This window comes from Mirounga angustirostris, unplaced genomic scaffold, assembly GCF_029215605.1.
Source record: "Mirounga angustirostris isolate CCGP_5_RB_7025 unplaced genomic scaffold, mMirAng1.0.hap1 SCAF_10, whole genome shotgun sequence".
NCBI lineage: Eukaryota > Metazoa > Chordata > Mammalia > Carnivora > Phocidae > Mirounga > Mirounga angustirostris.
Window position 1 is genome coordinate 20,325,221 of NW_026991718.1, and position 20,539 is coordinate 20,345,759.

Here is a 20,539-nt window from a genome sequence, read left to right on the forward strand (position 1 = left end):
CTTGGGGGGGGGGGGGTGTGTGTGTGTGTGTCTGGGTCTACTTCTCCCTCTCCCGCTGCCCCTCCCCCGCTCATGTTCTCGCTCTCTCGCTCTCTCAAATAAATAAAATCTCTAAAAAACAAAACCAAAAAAATGGCCTAAAATAAAAAAATGCTGACAGTACCAAGCACTAGCAAGGATGAAGAACAACTGCATTTCAAATAGACGGCTGATGGGAATGCAAAAGGATATAGCCACTCTGAAATTTTCCCAGTTTCTTACAAAGGTAGACATACACTTACCAATCATGCAGCAATCCCACTTCTGGGTATTTACACTAGAAAAATGAAAACTTAACGTTCAAAGGAGAGTCTGCCCACAAATATTTATTGCAACTCCATTCTTATTTGCCAAAACAGAAACAACCAATACATTCCTCAACAGTGAATGGATAAACCATTATACATCAGCACAATGAAATACCACTCAGCAATAAAAAGGAATGAACTATTAATACACAAAACAACATAGATGAATCTCAAAGGCATTAAAGTGAATTAAAGAAACCCAGTCTCAAAAGGTCATAGGCTAAATGATACCATTTATATAATATTCTCAAAAGACAAAACTAGTGATGAACGGATCAGTGGTTGCCAAGGGTTAGGGACAAGTGGAGGGTAACTAGCAGGATAGCAAGAAGAGTTTCCTGGCTCGTACCTGACTATAGTGGTGGTGGTTACACGTTTTAAATTCACACAACCATGTAACAAAAAGGTCAATTTTTTTACTGCACGGTAATTTTTAAAATAAACTTCTAAATCAAAATACTGGAGTGAGGTACCAGGGCTCTGTGTAAGTAGAAAATAAAAAGATAGTCCCTACAGCATTAAAGTGGCCATTTTAAGTTTTCTAATTTTAATACTGTTGAGCATTTATGATGTAACCACTTAATGGAATATTCTTCAGCCATAAAAAAGGGTTATTATTAGCAATACCACAAAATGACACATAAAAGTATTTTTTAACATGAAAAAGCAGAATAGAAACTGAGAGACTAATTACAACCACACAGAAAAAAATGTATCAAAGACTAGAAGGAAATAACAGAATAAGTGATTTTTTCCAAGTTAATATTATTTCTATAATTTAAATAATTCATGAAACTTTTGCAAAATGAAGGAAACCTGTTATATATTACTATAACTAAAATATATTTATTTTAAATTTCAACATGGATGGACCTAAACAGTATTATGCTAAGTGAAATAATGCAAAGACAAATACCGTATGATTTCCCAACCAACAAAACAAAGAGAAACAGACCCATAGATATAGGTGACAAACTGACGGTTGCCAGCAGGAAGGGGAGTGGGGCTGGGCCAAACAGGTGAAGGGGATTAAGAGGTACAATCTTCTAATTGTAAAGTAAATAAGACAAAGGGATATAATGTAGAGCATAGAGAATGCAGTCAATGATAGTGTAAAACTCTGTATGATGACAAATTATATACATTTCATAATATATATAAATACTGAATCACTGTTGTACAACTGAAACTAATACAATATTGTATGTTAATTATTTTTCAATAATAAATAAATCTCAATAAAGTAAAAAATAATACAGTAATCCTAACTCTGAAACAAAGTTCACAAACAATAAAGTGAAGTAAATGTATAAAGTGGTCAAACCTCATCTAGGTAATTAAGAAGACTGACAAAAATGTTTGATTAAATACATATTAAGAAAATATCTAAAAATGATACAAAGTAAAATAAAGCCATTTACAAATTATAGTGTTTCAAGGCACACACAATTCAAATCACAAACATGCTCACACAACTTTTAAGATTAGCTTTTAAAGCATTAAAACTTAAATATCCTTCATAGACAACTTTCAAAACCCCTTGAATTAATCTACAAATTCCTGGTGGGAGGTCCACAGAAAGTTAAAACAATCATTTTCATTAAATCTGTGTCATTTGCTACATCTTGTCAGCTAGAAAACAAACCTGGGAAATACACATGAAGCAAATCCAGTACTAAATGAAAAAATGGGAAATAATCGATATTTAATGGTGCTTTCACAAAGAGCAGCATGTACCCCAAAGCTACTGCGGTATTTGACTCCAGGGAACAGTATTCACATAGAACACAGTACGGAGCCATTCTTGGGAATTGTGCAACACGCAGGCCTGACTGATTTACCACCTGCCCAAACCTGAAGACCAGGGGTACAGAGGACAGTGGTATGGAAAGAAGAGTCACTCAGGAATCCAGAAATAAGAAAAATCAACATGAGCTAGAGTAACTGGGAAAGTTTTGCTTTTTTCATGTCAAGCATAGTAACATTTTGTTGTGCTGAACAGCATTCCACAACCTCCTGTATGTGTGAAAACTTCAGAAGACTAGCAGAACTTCAGTAAAGGCTTCTGCTGGAGAACTGTAAATGGGATAGGTGTAGGTAGAATAGATATAAAATGAGAAAAAAATCTGAATGATATGAAGAAAATGTATACCTCCCCACACCCTTTTAATTCAAGACAGCCCTACTCTAACCCTCAAAACCCCTCTAACAATAAATCCTACAAATGACCCAAACTGCTCAAATACAGATGTGATGTTATCTCCTGCATAAAAATTCTCTACCGCTCCTAGAATAAAAATAGTTGTCAGCCCAACTTCTACAACTCTCCATATTTTGGCCCCAATCTACCTTTTCTGGCCTTATCTTTCACTATACTTTACGATACTCACAGGTAAATTAGCCATGCATCAAACATTCCCTGCATTTTTTTAGTCTTCCCTCTTTTCGGCTCTTCCCTCTGCTTAAAATGCCCTTACCCATATTCACCTGATTATCCATCATCCCTTAATACCCAGGCCAAATGTTCTAAGAACAACCCTGCCATGCTCCCCTCTCCACCAAATTTTAGTATTACTACTAGTTTGCTATTATATGGCCTCTACAACACAAATTTATTTTGCGATTATTTTTTAAAGATTTTATTTATTTATTAGAGAGCGAGAGCGAGAGAGAGCGAGAAACAGCATGAGAGGGGAGAGGGTCAGAGGGAGAAGCAGGCTCCCCGCTGAGCCGGGAGCCCAATGTGGGACTTGATCCCAGGACTCCGGGATCATGACCTGAGCCGAAGGCAGTCACTTAACCAACTGAGCCACGCAGGCGCCCCTTATTTTACGATTATTTATAATCATGAAACTTAGGTTAAGACAACATAAAATTTTTTTTAAGATTTTTTATTTATTTGACAGAGAGAGACACAGCGAGAGAGGGAACAGAAGCAGGGGGAGTGGGAGAGGGAGAAGCAGGCTTCCCGCAGAGCAGGGAGCCCGATGCGGGGCTCGATCCCAGGACCCCGGGATCACGACCCCAGCTGAAGGCAGATGCTTAACGACTGAGCCATCTAGGTGCCCCAATCGCAAGCTCTTCTGATTGAGCCAGCCAGGCGATCCTATCTCTATTTCTATGTTGTCAGGATTCTGAGCATGGATTAACTGAGTCTTCCACTTAGGGTCTCACTAGGCTGAAATCTGGGACTGTGAACTCATCTGAGGCTTTGGGTTCTTTTCCAAGCCTACTAACAAGCTTACTTGTTGGCAGGTTTCAAGTCTCTTTCTGTTTCCATGCTGGCTCTTGGACAGGAGTCACTCAGCTCCTAGAGGTTGCCTGCCACTCCTTGCCACATGGCCCTCTCCACAGGCAGTTCACAATGTCTAAGTAAAGAGTGGGATTTTGTGCAGAATCTCCCGAAGGAGGAGATGGATCTTTCAGTGAGTTCCCAAAGTTGTTCAGAGCTAGTTTAAGTCTCTGTGTGATTCCACATTCACCCAGGGAAACAACTGGCCAATGGGGTCCCTAAGGTTAAAGGCTTTTCATTAGAATAGTCTCAAACCTGTGCTTATTTGCTAAGAAATAACTTCACAATATTTAGTTTTCCCATGCGAAAAACATAAAACAAAACAAAAAATATGTATTTATTAACTTTTCAGTAACATCAACAAACAGTACTTATACTAGGCATTGTACAAGGAACTTTTCATACATTCTAACCTGATCACCTAACACCCCAAATGGTAAGTTCTATTATTATCTCTATTTTAACATCAGGAAAATTGAGAAAGCTTAGTTAAATCCCTACAACTCCAAATGTGGTCCTTAGACCAAAGCACCAGCATGGCCTGGGAACTTGTTAGAAATGCAGACTCTCGGGCGCCTGGGTGGCTCAGTTGGTTAAGCGACTGCCTTCGGCTCAGGTCATGATCCTGGTGTCCCGGGATCGAGTCCCACATCAGGCTCCCTGCTCGGCGGGGAGTCTGCTTCTCCCTCTGACCCTCTTCCCTCTCATGCTTTCTGTCTCTCATTCTCTCTCTCTCAAATAAATAAATCCTTTAAAAAAAAAAAAAAGAAATGCAGACTCTCAGGGCGCCTGAGTGGCTCAGTTGTTAAGCGTCTGCCTTCGGCTCGGGTCATGATCTCAGGGTCCTGGGATCCAGCCCCACATCTGGCTCCTGGCTCGTGGGGAGCCTGCTTCTCCCTCTGCCTCTCCCCCTGCCCGTGCTCTTTCTCTCTCTGTATCTGTGTGTCTCGAATGAATAAATAAAAAAATCTTTAAAGAAATGCAGACTCTCTGGGGGTGCCTAGGTGGCTCAGTAGGTTGGGCATCTGACTCTTGGTTCTGGCTCAGGTCGTGATCTCGAGGTTGAGATTGGGCCCCACGTTGGGCTCTGCACTGAGTGCAGAGTCTGCTTGTCCTGCTCCCTCTGCTCCTGCCCCCACTTGCTCACTCTCAAATAAATAAATGAATAAATCTTAAAAAAAAAAAAAAGTAAGAAAGAAAGAAATGCAGAGTCTCTGGCTACACTGCAGACCTACTTAATAAAAATCTGCATTATATGGGGCATCTGGCTTTCTCAGTCTGTCGAGCATGTGACCCAATCTTAGGGTTGTGAGTTCGAGCCCCACATTGGGTGTAGACTACTTAAAAATAAATTTTTTTAAAATATATATATATATTATAATAAGCTCCCCAGATGATTCTTACATTACTATTTGAACACTGGTTTAAATAACATGTCCAGGGTGCCTGGGTGGCTCAGTTAGTTAAGCAACTGCCTTCAGCTCAGGTAATGATCCTGGAGTCCTGCGATCGAGTCCCACATCAGGCTCCCAGCTCAGCGGGGAACCTGCTTCTCCCTCTCACCCTCCCCGCTCTCATGCTCTCTTTCTCTCATTCTTTCTCTCTCAAATAAATAAAATCTTTAAAAAGTAAGTAAATAAATAAATAAATATAAATAAATAACCTGTCCAGGGGCGCCTGGGTGGCTCAGTCGGTTAAGCATCTGCCTTCAGCTCGGGTCATGATCCCGGGGACTTGGGATCCAGCCCCATGTTGGGCTCCCTGCTTGGCAGGGAGCCTGCTTCTCCCTCTCCCTCTGCCTGCTGCTCCCCCTGCTTGTGCTCTCTCTCTCTGTCAAATAAATAAATAAAATCTTTTAAAATAATAATAATAAAAACACAAATACAAATAACCTGTCCAGGGGCGACTGTGTGGTTTAGTCCAACTCTTGATTTCGGCTCAGGTCACGACCTCAGGATCCTGAGACTGAGCCTGGAATCAGGCTCCTCGCTCAACGCAGAATCTGCTTAAGACTCTCTCTCCCTCGGTGGCGCCTGGGTGGCTCAGTCGTTAAGCGTCTGCCTTCGGCTCAGGTCATGATCCCAGAGTCCTGGGATCGAGCCCCGCATCGGGCTCCCTGCTCTGCGGGGAGCCTGCTTCTCCCTCTCCCACTCCCCCTGCTTGTGTTCTCTCTCTCGCTGTGTATCTCTCTCTGTCAAATAAATAAACAAAATCTTTAAAAAAAAAAAAAAAAGACTCTCCCTCTCCCTCTGTCCCTCCCTGCCAAAATAAAATAAATAAATCTTTAAACAAATAGTCCTATATTTTTTTGGCTCTGGCAACCGCACTGCGATGTGGTTCAAGATCCTGCCCGGGATCGGTGTCATGGCCGTGTGCTTGGACATCCCCGGCATAGCCACGGCACACATCCACAAGTTCAGTAACGGGGGCAAGGAAAAAAAAGGGTTGCCTATTATCCATATCAGTGGAGTCTGATGCAAAGAGATAGGCAGGTCTCTGGAGTTAATTGTTACTATGTGTCAAAGGGTTTGGAGAATATCGATTAAGGAAGCATTTTCCTGATTGATGAAAAATAACTCAGTCATACTCATCTACCCCTTCTAGAAGGTTATGCAGTGTATTAATGTAGTGCATAATAAAAACAAAAAAGTAATATAAAAAAATAGTCCTATTTTACCTATTATGTCTTTATTGAGTGATTGATATATCTGAAAACTGTCTTTCTTTGGGCGCCTGGGTGGCTCAGTTGGTTAAGTGACTGCCTTTGGCTCAGGTCATGATCCTGGAGTCCCGGGATCAAGTCCCGCATTGGGCTCCCTGCTCGGCGGGGAGTCTGCTTCTCCCTCTGACCCTCCCCCCTCTCATGTGCTCTCTCTCTCTCTCAAATAAATAAAATCTTTTAAAAATATTTAAAAAAAATAAATGAAAACTGTCTTTCTTATTACCTTTATCTTGTAATCCAACTCTTTTTTACATTACACACACAATACAGGAGAGAAAATCTTTCCTAATACATTAATATGTTTCATGGGTAAAATCCATTTAAATATAAAAAATTGGGGGCGTCTGGGTGGCTCAGTCGGTTAAGGATCCAACTCTTGATTTGGGCTCAGGTCATGATCTCAGGGTCCTGGGATCAAGCCCCGCATCAGGCTCCCCACTCAGTGGGGAGTCTGCTTGAGATTTTCTCTCTCACTCTCCCTCTGTCCCTTCTCCCCATCCATCTCTACCTCCAAAATAAGTAAATAAATCATTTTAAAAAATTTGTCTGAACCACTCAATTGATACAGGATACTAATCTCCATAAATCAACAGGAACACATTAAAATTTTTACATTACAATTTAGAAATAAGTCACTAACACCATTAAGCACTTTATTTGAAACTGAGTATAGCTAAACCAGCTACTAAATAATTCAGACATCAGTGGGTTAAAGATTAAAGATGATTTGGGACATCCCAAGCTGTGAACTCCAATGACAGTCCATTCTAAAAGGAAGTATCAGGTTTTAAATGTCAGTAGCCAAAGAATTTTCAAATGAAAAGTCTTCACATTATTTTTACCAAAAGATGGATCAAATTACTCAAAAGACACTATAAGATTTTGTGTTACTAAATACATGTGCATTAACCAATTTTAGCTTTCTTAAGCAAGGTCAGAAGTAAGAATTATCACAGAAATTTCCCAATGTCAAGGGATGCCTGGGAGCTCGGTTAAGAGCCAGACTCTTGATTTTGGCTCAGGTAGTAATCTCAGGGTGATCTTAGGATCGTGGGATCAAGCCTCACATGGTGCTCCAGTCTGCTTAAGATTCTCCCTCTCCTTCCCCCCCCAACCCATGTGTATGTGCTCTCTCTCTCTCTCTCTCTCTAAATTTTAAAAAAGTAAAGTAAAGAAAATTCCCCATGTCCAACTGTAACTCAAAAGGGTCTTTGGATACCCTGGTGTGTCTGGGAATAATTTTCTTTCTCAAAACAAGAGTTACTTGACCAGTTTTCCTAGCAAACAATACTGATTATAGTTGACTAACTTTATTCAAATTGTGCTCTCCTGAAAGTGAGAACAAGGTCTTCTTTTTTATCTCCAATAAAAAATGGTGGGGGGAAAAAAAATACTTAGCACTCATGCAAAAAAGTGAGTTAAGCTCTGCAGACAGAAACATGTAAAGGTCTCCCTTTAGGGGCGCCTGGGTGGCTCAGTCGTTGGGCGTCTGCCTTCGGCTCAGGTCATGATCCCAGGGTCCTGGGATTGAGCCCCGCATCGGGCTCCCTGCTCCGCTGGAAGCCTGCTTCTCCCTCTCCCATTCCCCCTGCTTGTATTCCCTCTCTCGCTGTGTCTCTCTCTGTCAAATAAATAAATAAAATCTTAAAAAAAAAAAAAAAAGTCTCCCTTTAGGGGCATCTGGATGGCTTAGCTGGTAGAGCATGCAACTCTTATTCCCAGGGTCTTGTGCCTACTTTAAAAAAAAGGGGGGGGGGGGCGCCTCGGTGGCTCAGATGGTTAAGCATCTGCCTTCGGCTCAGGTCATGATCCCAGCGTCCTGGGATCGAGCCCCGCATCAGGCTCCCTCCTCAGAGGGCGGCCTGCTTCTCCCCCTGCTCATATTCTCTCTCTCTCTCTGTATCTCTGTGCCTTGAATGAATAAATTAAAAAACCTTAAAAAAAAAATATCTCTCTTCCACCAGTACAGTCTAAGATATTAACTGAATTCCCCTTATTTGTTCACAATAAAACATGTATTTTATTTAAGGAAGATATGCCTTTGAAGCTAATTTTTTTTTTAAAGATTTTATTTATTTATTTGACAGAGAGAGAGAGAGCGAGAGCAGGAACACAAGCAGGGGGAATGGGAGAGGGAGAAGCAGGCTTCCCGCGAAGCAGGGAGACCAATGCGGGGCTCAATCCCAGGACCCTGAGATCATGACCTGAACCGAAGGCAGACGCTTAACGACTGCGCCACACAGGCGCCCCTGAAGCTAATTTTTTTAATTTACACTCAATTTAGGGTGCCTGGGTAGCTCAGCCAGTTGAACTCCTAACTCCTGATTTCGGCTCGGGACACGATCTCAGGATCCTGGGACATTCTCCTCTCCCTTGCCCTCTGCCCCTCCCCCTGCTCAGGGGCTCTCGTGTGCGCTCTCTCACTCTCTGATAAATAAATCTTAAAAAAAAATTTATACTCAATTCATAATCTTTAAGTGGGGAAAACGACTCAAAACCTAGAAAAGCATAAAAGGTAAAGACTGATAAATCTGTTTACATTACAATTAAAAATGTATGGACAGGAAAAAAAAAAGCCTAAATCAGTCAAATCAAAAAACAAAAATGGAAATGAGATCTGCACCACTGACAAAAAACTATTTCCTTCAGAAAGAAAAACAAAAGGCAAAAGATCTGAACAGACAAGTTTACTGAAAAATATCCAGATAGTCAATAAGTATAGGAAGTTACTTTATAATTGCACTGTCCAATAATGGTAGCCATTAAACAAATGAGGCTATTTAAACTTAAATTAAAATTAAAGACAACTGAATATTCAGCCTGGGTAACTCAGTCAGTTAAGTGTCTGCCTTCAGCTCCAGTCACAATCCCAGGGTCCTGGGATGGAACCCCACATCATCACATCATCAGGCTCCCTGCTCAGCAAGGAGTCTGCTTCTCCCTCTCCCTCTCTCTCTCCCTCTCTCTCTTATGAGCTCTCTCTCAAATAAATAAAATCTTTATTTAAAAAAAAGAATCCGAGGGCACCTGGGTGGCTCAGTCGTTAAGCGTCTGCCTTTGGCTCAGGTCATGATCCCAGGGTCCTGGGATAGAGCCCCGCATCCGGCTCCCTGCTCAGCGGGGAGCCTGCTTCTCCCTCTCCCACTCCCTCTGCTTGTGTTCCCTCTCTCGCTGTCGCTGTCAAATAAATAAGTAAAATCTTAAAATAAATAAATAAAAATTAAAAAAAGAATCAGGAGCACGCAGGTGGCTCTGTCAGTTAACCCTCTGCCGTCAGCTCAGGTCATGATTCCAGGGTACTGGGATCGAATCCCGCATCAGACTCTGCTTATCGGGGAGCCTACTTCTCCCTCTCCCTATGCCTGCCCCTTTGCCTACTTGTGTGTGCGTGTTCTAATAAATAAAATTTTTTTAAAAAATTCAAAATTCAGTTCCTTACTCACACTAGCCACATTTCAAGTGCTCAATGGCCACATAGGACTAGCTGTTACTGTGTTGCACAGTACAGATATAGAACATTTCCACTAAGTTCTACTGAACAAAAGAAATGTATATCAATTACATCAGTCAGAATGGCTAAAATTAAGTCAGGAAACAACAGATGGTGGCGAGGATGCAGAGAAAAGGGAACCCTCTTACACTGTTGGTGGGAATGCAAGCTGGTGCAGCCACTCTGGAAAAAGTATGGAGGTTCCTCAGTAAGTTGAAAAATAGAGCTACCCTACGACCCAGCAATTGCACTACTGGGTATTTACCCCAAAGATACAAATGTAGTTATCTGAAGGGGCACATGCACCCCAATGTTTATAGCAGCAATGTCCACAATAGCCAAACTATGGAAAGAGCCTAGATGTCCATCAACAGATGAACGGATAAAGAAGACGTGGTATATATATACAATGGAATATTATGCAGCCATCAAAAAAATGAAATCTTGCCATTTGCAAGGACGTGGATGGAACGAGAGGGTATTATGCTAAGCGAAATAAGTCAATCAAAGAAAGACAATTATCATATGATCTCACTGATATGAAGAATTTGAGAAACAAGACAGAGGATCTTAGGGGAAAGGAGGGAAAAATGAAACAAGACGAAACCAGAGAGGGAGACAAACCATAAGAGGCTCTTAATCTCAGGAAACAAACTGAGGGTTGCTGGAGTGGAGGGGGGTGGGAGGGATGAGGTGGCTGGGTGATGGAAGGTATGTGCTATGGTGAGCGCTATGAACCGTGTAAGACCGATGAATCACAGACCTGTACCTCTGAAACAAATAATACATTATATGTTAATAAAAAAAATTTTTGGGGGGCGCCTGGGTGGCTCAGTTGGTTAAGTGACTGCCTTCGGCTCAGGTCATGATCCTGGATTCCCGGGATCAAGTCCCGCATCGGGCTCCCTGCTCGGTAGGGAGTCTACTTCTCCCTCCTCCCTCTCATGCTCTCTGTCTCTCATTCTCTCTCTCTCAAATAAATAAATAAAATCTTTAAAAAAAAATTTTTTTTAATTAAAAAAAGAAATGTATATCAAAATGGCAAAGTGTAAAGATTGCTAAATTCCTTGGAAAAGAGAAAAGTAGGAAAAAAATAGTAACCTTCAAAATTTTGGAGGGGAATATAAATTGGCACAAACTCAAGTTTACAAACTCTGTAACTATTCCACTCACACAAATGCACGTGCACCTGCACACATACAATGTACATACATACATACATATTTGCCCACATTTAGATACTGAAGTATTTATTAAAGAAAAAAACTGGGGCGCCTACGTGGCTCAGTCGTTAGGCGTCTGCCTTCAGCTCAGGTCGTGATCCCAGGGTCCTGGGATTGAGCCCCGCATCGGGCTCCCTGCTCAGCGGGAAGCCTGCTTCTCCCTCTCCCACTCCCCCTGCTTGTGTTCCCTTTCTAGATGTCTTTCTGTGTCAAATAAATAAATAAAATCTTTGAAAAAGAAAAAAATCTATAGGGGCTCAGTCGTTAAGCATCTGCCTTCAGCTCAGGTCATAATCCCAGGGCCCTGGGATCTTCTTGAGATCGAGCCCTGCATCGGGCTCCCTGCTCTGTGGGAAGCCTGTTTCTCCCTCTCCCACTCCCCCTGCTTGTGTTCCCTCTCTCACTGTGTCTCTCTGTCAAATAAATAAATAAAATCTAAAAAAAAAAAAACCCACACTTTAAAAAAAACCACCTATATTGGGGTGCCTGGGTGGCTCGGTCATTAAGCGTCTGCCTTCGGCTCAGGTCATGATCCCAGAGTCCTGGGATCGAGCCCCGCGCATCAGGCTCCCTGCTCTGCTTCGGGAAGCCTTCTTCTCCCTCTCCCACTCCCCCTGCTTGTGTTCCCTCTCTCGCTGTGTCTCTCTCTGTCAAATAAATAAATAAAATCTTAAAAAAAATAAATTAAAAAAATAAAGCAGGCACATAAAAATAGGACAGAAGGAAGGGTGAACTGAAAATAACCAAACTTCAAGACAGGAAACACAGGGGAACTTTAATCCTATGGAAAGAAGTAAGATCAGTCAAGTAAAGAGTGTTACATCAAATCACCTAGCACAAATAGACTTGCAAATAGCAACTTCATGAATGTATCAAGCATCTTACAATTTTTTGCCAATTATACCTCCATAAAGCTGAAATAATAAATATAAATATGCAGTTAGTATTTTGTAATTATGGATCAGAGTAGTTTCTCAATTTTTAACCCATGGTCCCTACAATGCTTTCTCACCCTATTTTCCATATATTCCACAAATCAAGACTTTGCCCAGTTTTACCTTCCACAGTCTGTATTATAAAAACAATAGATTTACTATGTTTTCAAATATGCACGCTCTCTCCTGGAGATTCTAATACAACTACAAATACAATACAAATACAGACTAAAGAGGACTCTGGACTGGTCAGTATACATCCAAAGGGACATAACCAGGCCTGGCTTTTAAGTCTGTATTTATAATTTATTTTCATTTTTAACTTTTTAAGGATTTTATTTATTTATTTGAGAGACAGAGAGAGAGAGAGAGAGAGAGAGAGAGCACAAGCCAGGGAGGAGGAGAAGCAGGCTCCCCGCAGAGCAGGGAGCTTGACAAGAGGCTCGACAAGAGGCTCGACAAGGGGCTCAACAAGGGGCTCAATAGGAGGACCCTGGGATCACGACCCCAGCCAAAGGCAGCTGTCCAACTGACCGAGCCAACCAGGTGCCACAGTAATTTTTTTTTAAGATTTTATTTATTTATTTGACACACAGAGAGAGAGCAGGAGCAGGGGAGTGGCAGGCAGAGGGAGAGGGAGAAGCAGGATCCCCACTGAGCAAGGAGCATGATGTGGGGCTCGATTCCAGGACCCTGGGATCATAACCCAAGCCGAAGGCAGCCGCTTAACAACCGAGCCACCCAGGTGCCCCTGTATTTATATATATATATTTTTTTAAAGATTTTATTTATTTATTTGACAGAGAGAGACACAGCGAGAGAGGGAACACAAGCAGGGGGAGTGGGAGAGGGAGAAACAGGCTTCCCGCAGAGCAGGGAGCCCGACACGGGGCTCGATCCCAGGACCCTGGGATCCTGACCTGAGCCGAAGGCAGACGCTTAACGACTGAGCCACCCAGGCGCCCCCCTGTATTTATAATTTTTAAGAAAAAAATTACTCACAATAAAGATTAAGGGTCCTGATAATTTCTAAGACTTGTATTTTTTTCTAAAGGCTATTTTGTTTAGATTTTTTCCTAATCATCTTTCTATTCATTATATATTTTTATCATTATATTTTTTTAGAGAGAGAGCAGGCCCACGCAAGCCTGTGTGTGCGCATGCGGGGGAGGGTGGAGACAGAGGGAAAGGGAGAGAGAGAATCTTAAGCAGGCTCCAGGACTTAGTGGGAGCCTTTCACAGGGCTTGATCTCACAACCCTGAGATCATAACCTGAGTGAAATCAAGAGTCAGACGCTCTAACCAACTAAGCCACCCAGGTATCCCCATTATATTTTTAGTTACTTTCCATATTCTATACTTCCTACACAAAGTAATTAGCCTCTGATTACTCCCTTAACAGAAATTTTCTATCTTCCATCTTATTCCCCAAAGTTAAATAACTTTAAGTAAATGACAAAAATAAAAATCTATGTACATTCAAAATCATATTAACCACTAAGGGAAATCTATATAGATAGCATCCTCCCCCTGCCAAAAAAAAAACCCACCTTTTTTTAACCTTTTTTTTTTTTTTTTTTAAAGATTTTATTTATTTAGGGGTCCCTGGGTGGCTCAGTCGTTAAGCGTCTGCCTTCAGCTCAGGTCACAATCCCAGGGTCCTTCCTGGGATCGAGCCCCACGTCCCGTTCCCTGCTCCACAGGGAGCCTGCTTCTCCCTCTCCCTTTGCCTCTCCCCCTGCTTGTGCTCTTTCTCGCTATCTCTGTCACTATCTGTCTCTGTCAAATAAATAAAATCTTAAAAAAAAAAGATTAAGATTTTTATTTATTTGACAGACAGAGACAGAGGGAGAGAGGGAACACAAGCAGAGGGAGTAGGAGAGGGAGAAGTAGGCTTCCTGCTGAGCAGGGAGCCTGATGCGGGGCTCGATCCCAGGACCCTGGGATCATGAACTGACCCGAAGGCAGACGCTTAACGACCGAGCCACCCAGGGCCCCCCCCACCTTTTTTTCAGTCTACAAACCACATGCTAAAGATCTACAAGATAGACTGCTGTGCTCCTCACCTCTAACACCCATACTTCACTTCTCATACCTGACCACCTTATTCCCAAGATATCCAAAGTTACCTCTAGTGTACAATCTCTAAGGTCTGCCTCTCTGTCCATTCTACTTACAATTACAACAAACTTGTCCTTTTAGGACAATGCTTCCCTAGTTGTGGTGCATAACAAAGAAAAAGTCAAAAGAGAAAACAGGATCAACAAGATTGTACTATCTCAAAAGCTCTGCTTTATAAAAACAGCTAAATTCCTCAGGGATGTCATTATATATTTAGGTGATCAAGGTGTTTTTTGGTTTTTGTTTTTGTTTTTAAAGATTTTATTTATTTATTCATGAGAGACAGAGAGAGAGAGAGAGAGGCAGAGGGAGAAGCAGGCTCCCAAGGAGCAGGGAGCCCGATGCGGGACTCGATCCCAGGACCCTGAGATCATGACCTGAGCGGAAGGCAGAGGCTTAACCATCTGAGCCACCCAGGCGCCCTTTAGGTGATCAAGGTTTTTTGTTTCTGTTTTGTTTTTGCTTTGTTTAAAGAATGAGCATAACTTTGTGCACAGTTCTAAAATCACTGTAATAATTCTTAAGATCTCTGGCACACTATATACTACAGATCTAATTCCAAATCATTTCATCACCATCACTGCCACCCTTAAAATTTAAAACATGTACGACTATTAACTAAATATTTGAGTAATGCTTTTTATAACTAGGGTATTTATATAGGGCAAATATAAGATCAGTAGGGAGATGGTCCAGTGTAATGAATGAGCATTCAAGTTCTGTGGAATCTCAACTCCATTATCCGTCTGTCTGGTGTCCCTAGTTATTGAAACCAATCTATATACTCTATATTTAATCAGTCTTTTGGAATAATTTTACTATCTTACAGTAATTATGAATCTTATCTTGATTTTTCAGATTGTTCATAATAACCTTACATCAATCCATAGCTCTCACACATCCACACACATACCCTCCATATCATACATGTATATATACATATATAATTAATTTTATTTATCTGTTGCTACACTATTGGTCAGAAATACAACCCCATTTTGGGGCGCCTGGGTGGCTCAGTCATTAAGCGTCTGCCTTCGCCTCAGGTCATGATCTCAGGGTCCTGGGATCAAGCCCCGCATCGGGCTCCCTGCTCGGCGTGAAGCCTGCTTCTCCCTCTCCCATTCCCCCTGCTTGTATTTCCTCTCTCGCTATCTCTCTCTCTGTCAAATAAATAAATAAAATCTTAAAAACAGAAAAAAGAAATACAACCCCATTTTAATCGTGTTCCCTAAAACAGGACAGCTCTACAATGCAGGTACACACAATGAAACAAGCAGCAGATACTGCTTATTTTCGTAAATAATTTTATTCTTTCCTTGCTGAAACTCTGTTCCTAGAACATTTGACCTTAATGCCTATGAAATAAGTTTCTTAAGACATACTTCTCCTAGCCCTGTTGATCTTATATGCTACATTTCTTAATTTAGGTCAAAGTTACTTCCATTTGTCAAATTACTAATTTTCTGATCTCATTATTCTGAAATATTAAAAATATACTTTTATCTACTTCCTCTAATTTTACTTCTAAATAGTCCCTCCTGGGCGCCTGGGTGGTTCAGTTGGTTAAGCCACTGCCTTTGGCTCAGGTCATGATCCTGGAGTCCCAGGATGGAGTCTGGCATCGGGCTCCCTGCTCAGCAGGGAATCTGCTTCTCCATCTGCCCCTCCCCCCTCTCATGTGCGCTCTCTCTCTCTCTAATAAATAAATAAAATCTTTTTAAAATAAATAAATAAATAAATAAATAATAGTGCTTCCTACAGATGGAAATCTTTTGAATACAGAGGTTTAGTTTAATTCCTCCCTTTATAGATGATAAACCAAACCAAAGTGAGTAGGATGGTTTTTTTACATTTTGGCTACTAGGAAAAAAAAAGTTTTAGTATCACCATTCTCCTTCTAAAATTCATTTTTACTAAGATTGAGGCCTTACATTTGCCAGAACCAAATAATAATACCAAGCCAGTAATATACTGACCCCTTCAAGAACTCACTCAGTACTCTACTTAATAAACTAGCCTTTCCATCTTTTAGATACTATTTTTCACATATCTAGTTAGGCATGAAATGCTTATTATGAATGAACAAATATGTTAATTAAAGGAAAATCTAGGGGTGCCTGTGTGGCTCAGTTAGTTAAACATCTGCCTTCAGCCTGGGATTGAGCCGCAAGTCAGACTCCCTGCTCAGCAGGGGGCCTGCTTCTGCCTCTCCCTGTGCCACTCCCCCTGCCTGTGCTCTCCAGCTCTGTCAAATAAACAAAATCTTTTAAAAAAAGGAAAATCTAAACAGCAGATGCAAGTTTTTCCTACTTGTCACAATTTCCTAATGATTAGACTAGTTTATCCAAAGAGATCATAATTCAAAAGTACTCTTAAGATTCTAGAGACTTAATGAACATAATTAGGGTTGTGGTCTGCTTACCTATAATTAAAATTTGCCATCTTTTTGATAAAAAGAAAAAGTCTTGAGGTATTCATCAAGTAGAAGAAAGTGTAACAGCCTTCTGTGAAGCAGCAATTTCCTCACCACCAAAAAAATTTCTAGAGTTTATCTTTCAGAAGGAAACTATCAGCACAGTCACAATTATGAAGAGAGACTGTTAAGTGAAAACACTCAATAAATAAAATGTGCTTTTATTTATTCACTAACTTTTTCACATTTCCAACTAAAACAGAAATACAAGCTTAAGACTCATCAATCCCCTATCACATCAAATTTACAAAACAAATGCACAAGGTTTACAAAAATGCATAAGATTGAATAAACAGCAGGATCCAAATGTGGGGAAATAAATTAAAAAGACTGGATGATAACAAAACATTAACAGATATAGTTGAGGGGTGAAATACGTGATTTCTTATTTTCTTCTTTATACGTTCCTATAATCTTCCAAATTCTCCCACAGTTTACATTTATTACTTTCATAATCAGTAAAAAAAAACCTCATTTAAAAAATAAACCGTATATCATATAAAAAAGGTTCATTTAGAAGGGTTCTCCATATTATACAAGTATTACTGACATGATTCACCATTAAAGATAATGTCTCCACACTTTCAAACTTTCCAACACTAACATGCTGTTTGAAAGTCCTATTACTTTTCTGCTGCGTCTCCTAATGTTTCATTTCTACATACATACACGCTTTTCATTTTTTCATACAACACAATGAAAGTCTCACTGATTACTTAAATCCTACCTCTAAGCCTCGTTATTGAAAAAGGAAAAAAAAAAAAAAAAGATGGTTTTACCTACTAATTACAACTTCGTGTACCCACCATCACTTTAGCTACGGAAAAGTCAAGGCCGGGTAAACTACACGTCCCACCATGCATTGCTGCCTTGTTCAGAGTAGGTCCCTACGGAAACAGAAAAAAAAAATTCTACAAGTCCCACCTGTTACTTCGTTTCTAAACACCTCTTGCACTTTCAGCTTTCAACAGCAAACAAAAACATGAGCCTCGTGACCTCACGTTGGATCTGGGAGCCCAGACGAGCGGGGGACCCGGGGTCAGGCGGCATGTCCGCTATAGCGGGTAAATTCTACCAAGATCCAGCGCTCCTCTCTTCTTTCCGGGGCTGGGTGCACGCACAAGCCTTCTCCTATCTGCATCCAATGGGGGCTCTTCAGCCGCACAAGGGAGAAGAACCGGTTACTGTGCAAGCACAACAGACTTCCCCAGGCCGGGGCGGGAGCTACCACAGAGTGGAGGTGAGAGCGACGTGACCCCGAAAGGCAGCTTCAAAACACCAAGGGGACTCGTCGCAGACGCAGGGAGAAGCCACAGCCCCGCGGCGACCCTCTTCCGCTGGGCGCCTCCATTTCCACAGGGATCACAACCCCGACACTAACCGCCGCCCTCTCCGCGCGGTTTTGTGCCCCCTTCAGCCGGGTCGCTGAGCCAATGACCTCCCTTCCCCTGCGACCGGCAGGCGGCGAGGGAACAAAATTCTCCCGGGCTTCCCCTTCGCTCCCTCCCCCTTACCGTCTTGGCGGCCTCCGCCCAGGTCCTGCCCTTCTTCCTACGGCCCTTTTCCCTCATGTCGGGTCTTGAACTGACTGGGAGGCTCCCGTGTCCGGGCTCCGGCCGCCCTCCCTGCCTGCTCTGCCCTGCGATGCTTTTCCCGCGGTGCCGGGAAAGGTGGGAGAAAGGGGAAGTCAGGGCGGAGGAGCACCCAAGCAGAGGAAGCGACGGGGGTGGTGCGCGGGGGGGCGGGGGTCTATGGGGCGGCCGGTCCTCCTGCTGCCGTTGCCACTGCTACCGCCGCTGCCATATTGGGTCCTTACTGTACAGGCAGCCGCTACGGTCACGTGACCGCTCCCGCGCGACCGTCACTACTGTACGCAACCGGCCGCGCGAGCATGCGCGCGCGCGCCCCCGCCTCCCGCGAGGGCCTGCAGGGCGAACGAGCCGGCGGTCAGCTGCGTCTCCTCCCTCCCCCGCCCTTCCGCTCTCCGCCTATCCTTTGGAGCATGCGCGGGAGGGAGGTCCGACGCTGAAGTGCGTCGGCCGTCCTGTGCTCACGCCTACAGAAAAAAATCTGCCTGCGGAAGCGGAACTTGATCCGTCCCGGAAGGTTTATTGAGCGGATTCTGACCGCGTGCTGGGCGCAGCGGTGGTCTTAGAGCCTTGGAAGAGCCAGACTTTTCACTCAAGGGGCGACCCTCCCAGCTCTCACTTTCAACAAGCCTCGTCCTTGGGTTTTTTCGTTTGTCCATGTTCATTTTTACAAAAGTTGTCTTTTTGACGATTTGCAACAGTTCTCGTCTGCTTATTAACCAATTTCGATAGATGATAGATGAGTTTGAGTGACTTGCCAAGCTCGCCTGTCTAGGATGTGGAGAAACCAAGAATCAAGTCGCCAGCTCAGAGACCTTTTTCCATCTCCCACAATGCCTCTCAAACTTACATGAACCCCCCCCCCCCTTTTTAAAGGCCACCAGTAATTACATTCAGGCTTCTTCAAGTGAAGAGTCTCTCATCGAGGACCATGGTGTCTTTTTTATCTGGGTGACCTCAGTCACTGGCACAGTGCCTGTAAATATCAGGCACCCAGTAAATATTTGCTGAACGATTCAGCTATGTCTGTGGTCAGAAATCATTATTTGTAGTGTCCATAAAAGCCTCCTGAAGAATCCAGAATGTGGTGTATTCCATCGTGTTATCCGTGTTTTTATACTTTGCAAAGTAAAAAGAATATGTGTACTAACACTTACTGTTCTCCAAAATACATCTGCTTCCAGAAGTTGCTTCTGGTCTAGTTTGGTAAACCTAGCCCTCTACTGTATTCTAAAATAGGACTGAGAGGCAATAGTTAGCTTGGAGGCCATGGTTTGGTGTCAGAAGTTCATGGACCACCTCAAATTATGAACAATCTTTTGTGTGTAACTGTGCATTTTTGAAAAGAGGATTTAGGGGACTCCTGGCTGGCTCAGTTGGTAGAGTGTATGACTCGATCTTGGGTCTGACTTCCAGCCCCACATTGGGCATGGAGCCTACTTAAAATTAATTTAAAAAGAAGGATTCATAAATTCAATTTTTCAAAACGGGCTGTTACACATACACACAAAAAATCTTAAGAGGGAGTTTGAGAGGCCATCTAGATACTTCCTTATATTTTTCCTTCAGTCATTGATCAAACAGCTCCATAACAGCAATTGACATGCGTATATTTTCACAAATCCTTTTAGGAACTCATAACACTATCCATAGCACTCAAGATATGTACCATCTCCCTCCAAACCCTACGTCTTAAGGCACCTGGCTGACTCAATCAGTAGAGCAATAGAACATGCAACTCTTGAGGTTGTGAGTTTGAGCCCCACCTCGGATGTAGAGATTACTTAAAAATAAAGTCTTTGGGGACGCCTGGGTGGCTCAGTTGGTTAAGTGTCTGCCTTTGGCTCAGGTCATGATCCCAGGGTCCTGGGAATGAGTCCCACATCAGGCTTCTTGCTCAGTGGGGAGCTTGCTTCTCCCTCTGCCTGCCACTCCCTCTGCTTGTATTCTCTCTTTCTCTCTCTCTTTAACAAATAAATAAAATCCTTAAAAATAAATAAAGTTTTGGGGGTTGGAGCACCTGGGTGGCTCAGTCAAGTTGAGCGGGTGCCTCCGGCTCAGGTCATGATCCCAGAGTCCTGGGATTGAGCCCAGCATTGGGCTCCCGCCTCAGCGGGAGTCCGCTTCTCCCTCTGCCCCTCACTCCACTTGTGCTCTCTCTAATAAATAAATAAAATCTTAAAAAAAAAAATCTTTGTGGGACGCCTGGGTGGCTCAGTCAGTTGGACATCTGCCTTCGGCTCAGGTCATAATCCCAGGCTCTAAGGACCGAGTCCTGCATTGAGCTCCTTGCTCAGTGGAGAGCCTGCTTCTCCCTCTGCCCCTCTCTCTGCTTGTGCTGCTC

The 20,539-nt window shown here is 42.6% G+C and overlaps 1 protein-coding gene and 1 pseudogene across 4 annotated transcripts in view; one reads left to right on the plus strand and one right to left on the minus strand.

The window, feature by feature from the left end:
* Positions 1 to 18,505, minus strand: part of ASXL2 (ASXL transcriptional regulator 2) — a 148,956-nt gene extending 130,451 nt beyond the window's left edge. The window contains exons 1-2 of one of the 4 annotated variants that reach the window (XM_064571951.1): positions 18,121 to 18,505; positions 17,413 to 17,493 (exon numbers count right to left, since the gene is read on the minus strand). In XM_064571951.1, coding sequence (XP_064428021.1) covers positions 17,413 to 17,493; positions 18,121 to 18,177 — 138 coding nt within the window. In that variant the 5' untranslated portion in view covers positions 18,178 to 18,505. Of the gene's footprint in view, positions 1 to 16,555; positions 17,760 to 18,120 lie in introns of all 4 variants that reach the window. The other 3 variants (XM_064571953.1, XM_064571952.1, XM_045884223.3) reach the window with 3 other exon arrangements.
* Positions 5,971 to 6,248, plus strand: LOC123842249 (NADH dehydrogenase [ubiquinone] 1 alpha subcomplex subunit 1-like; annotated as a pseudogene).
* Positions 18,506 to 20,539: the final 2,034 nt, after the last annotated feature.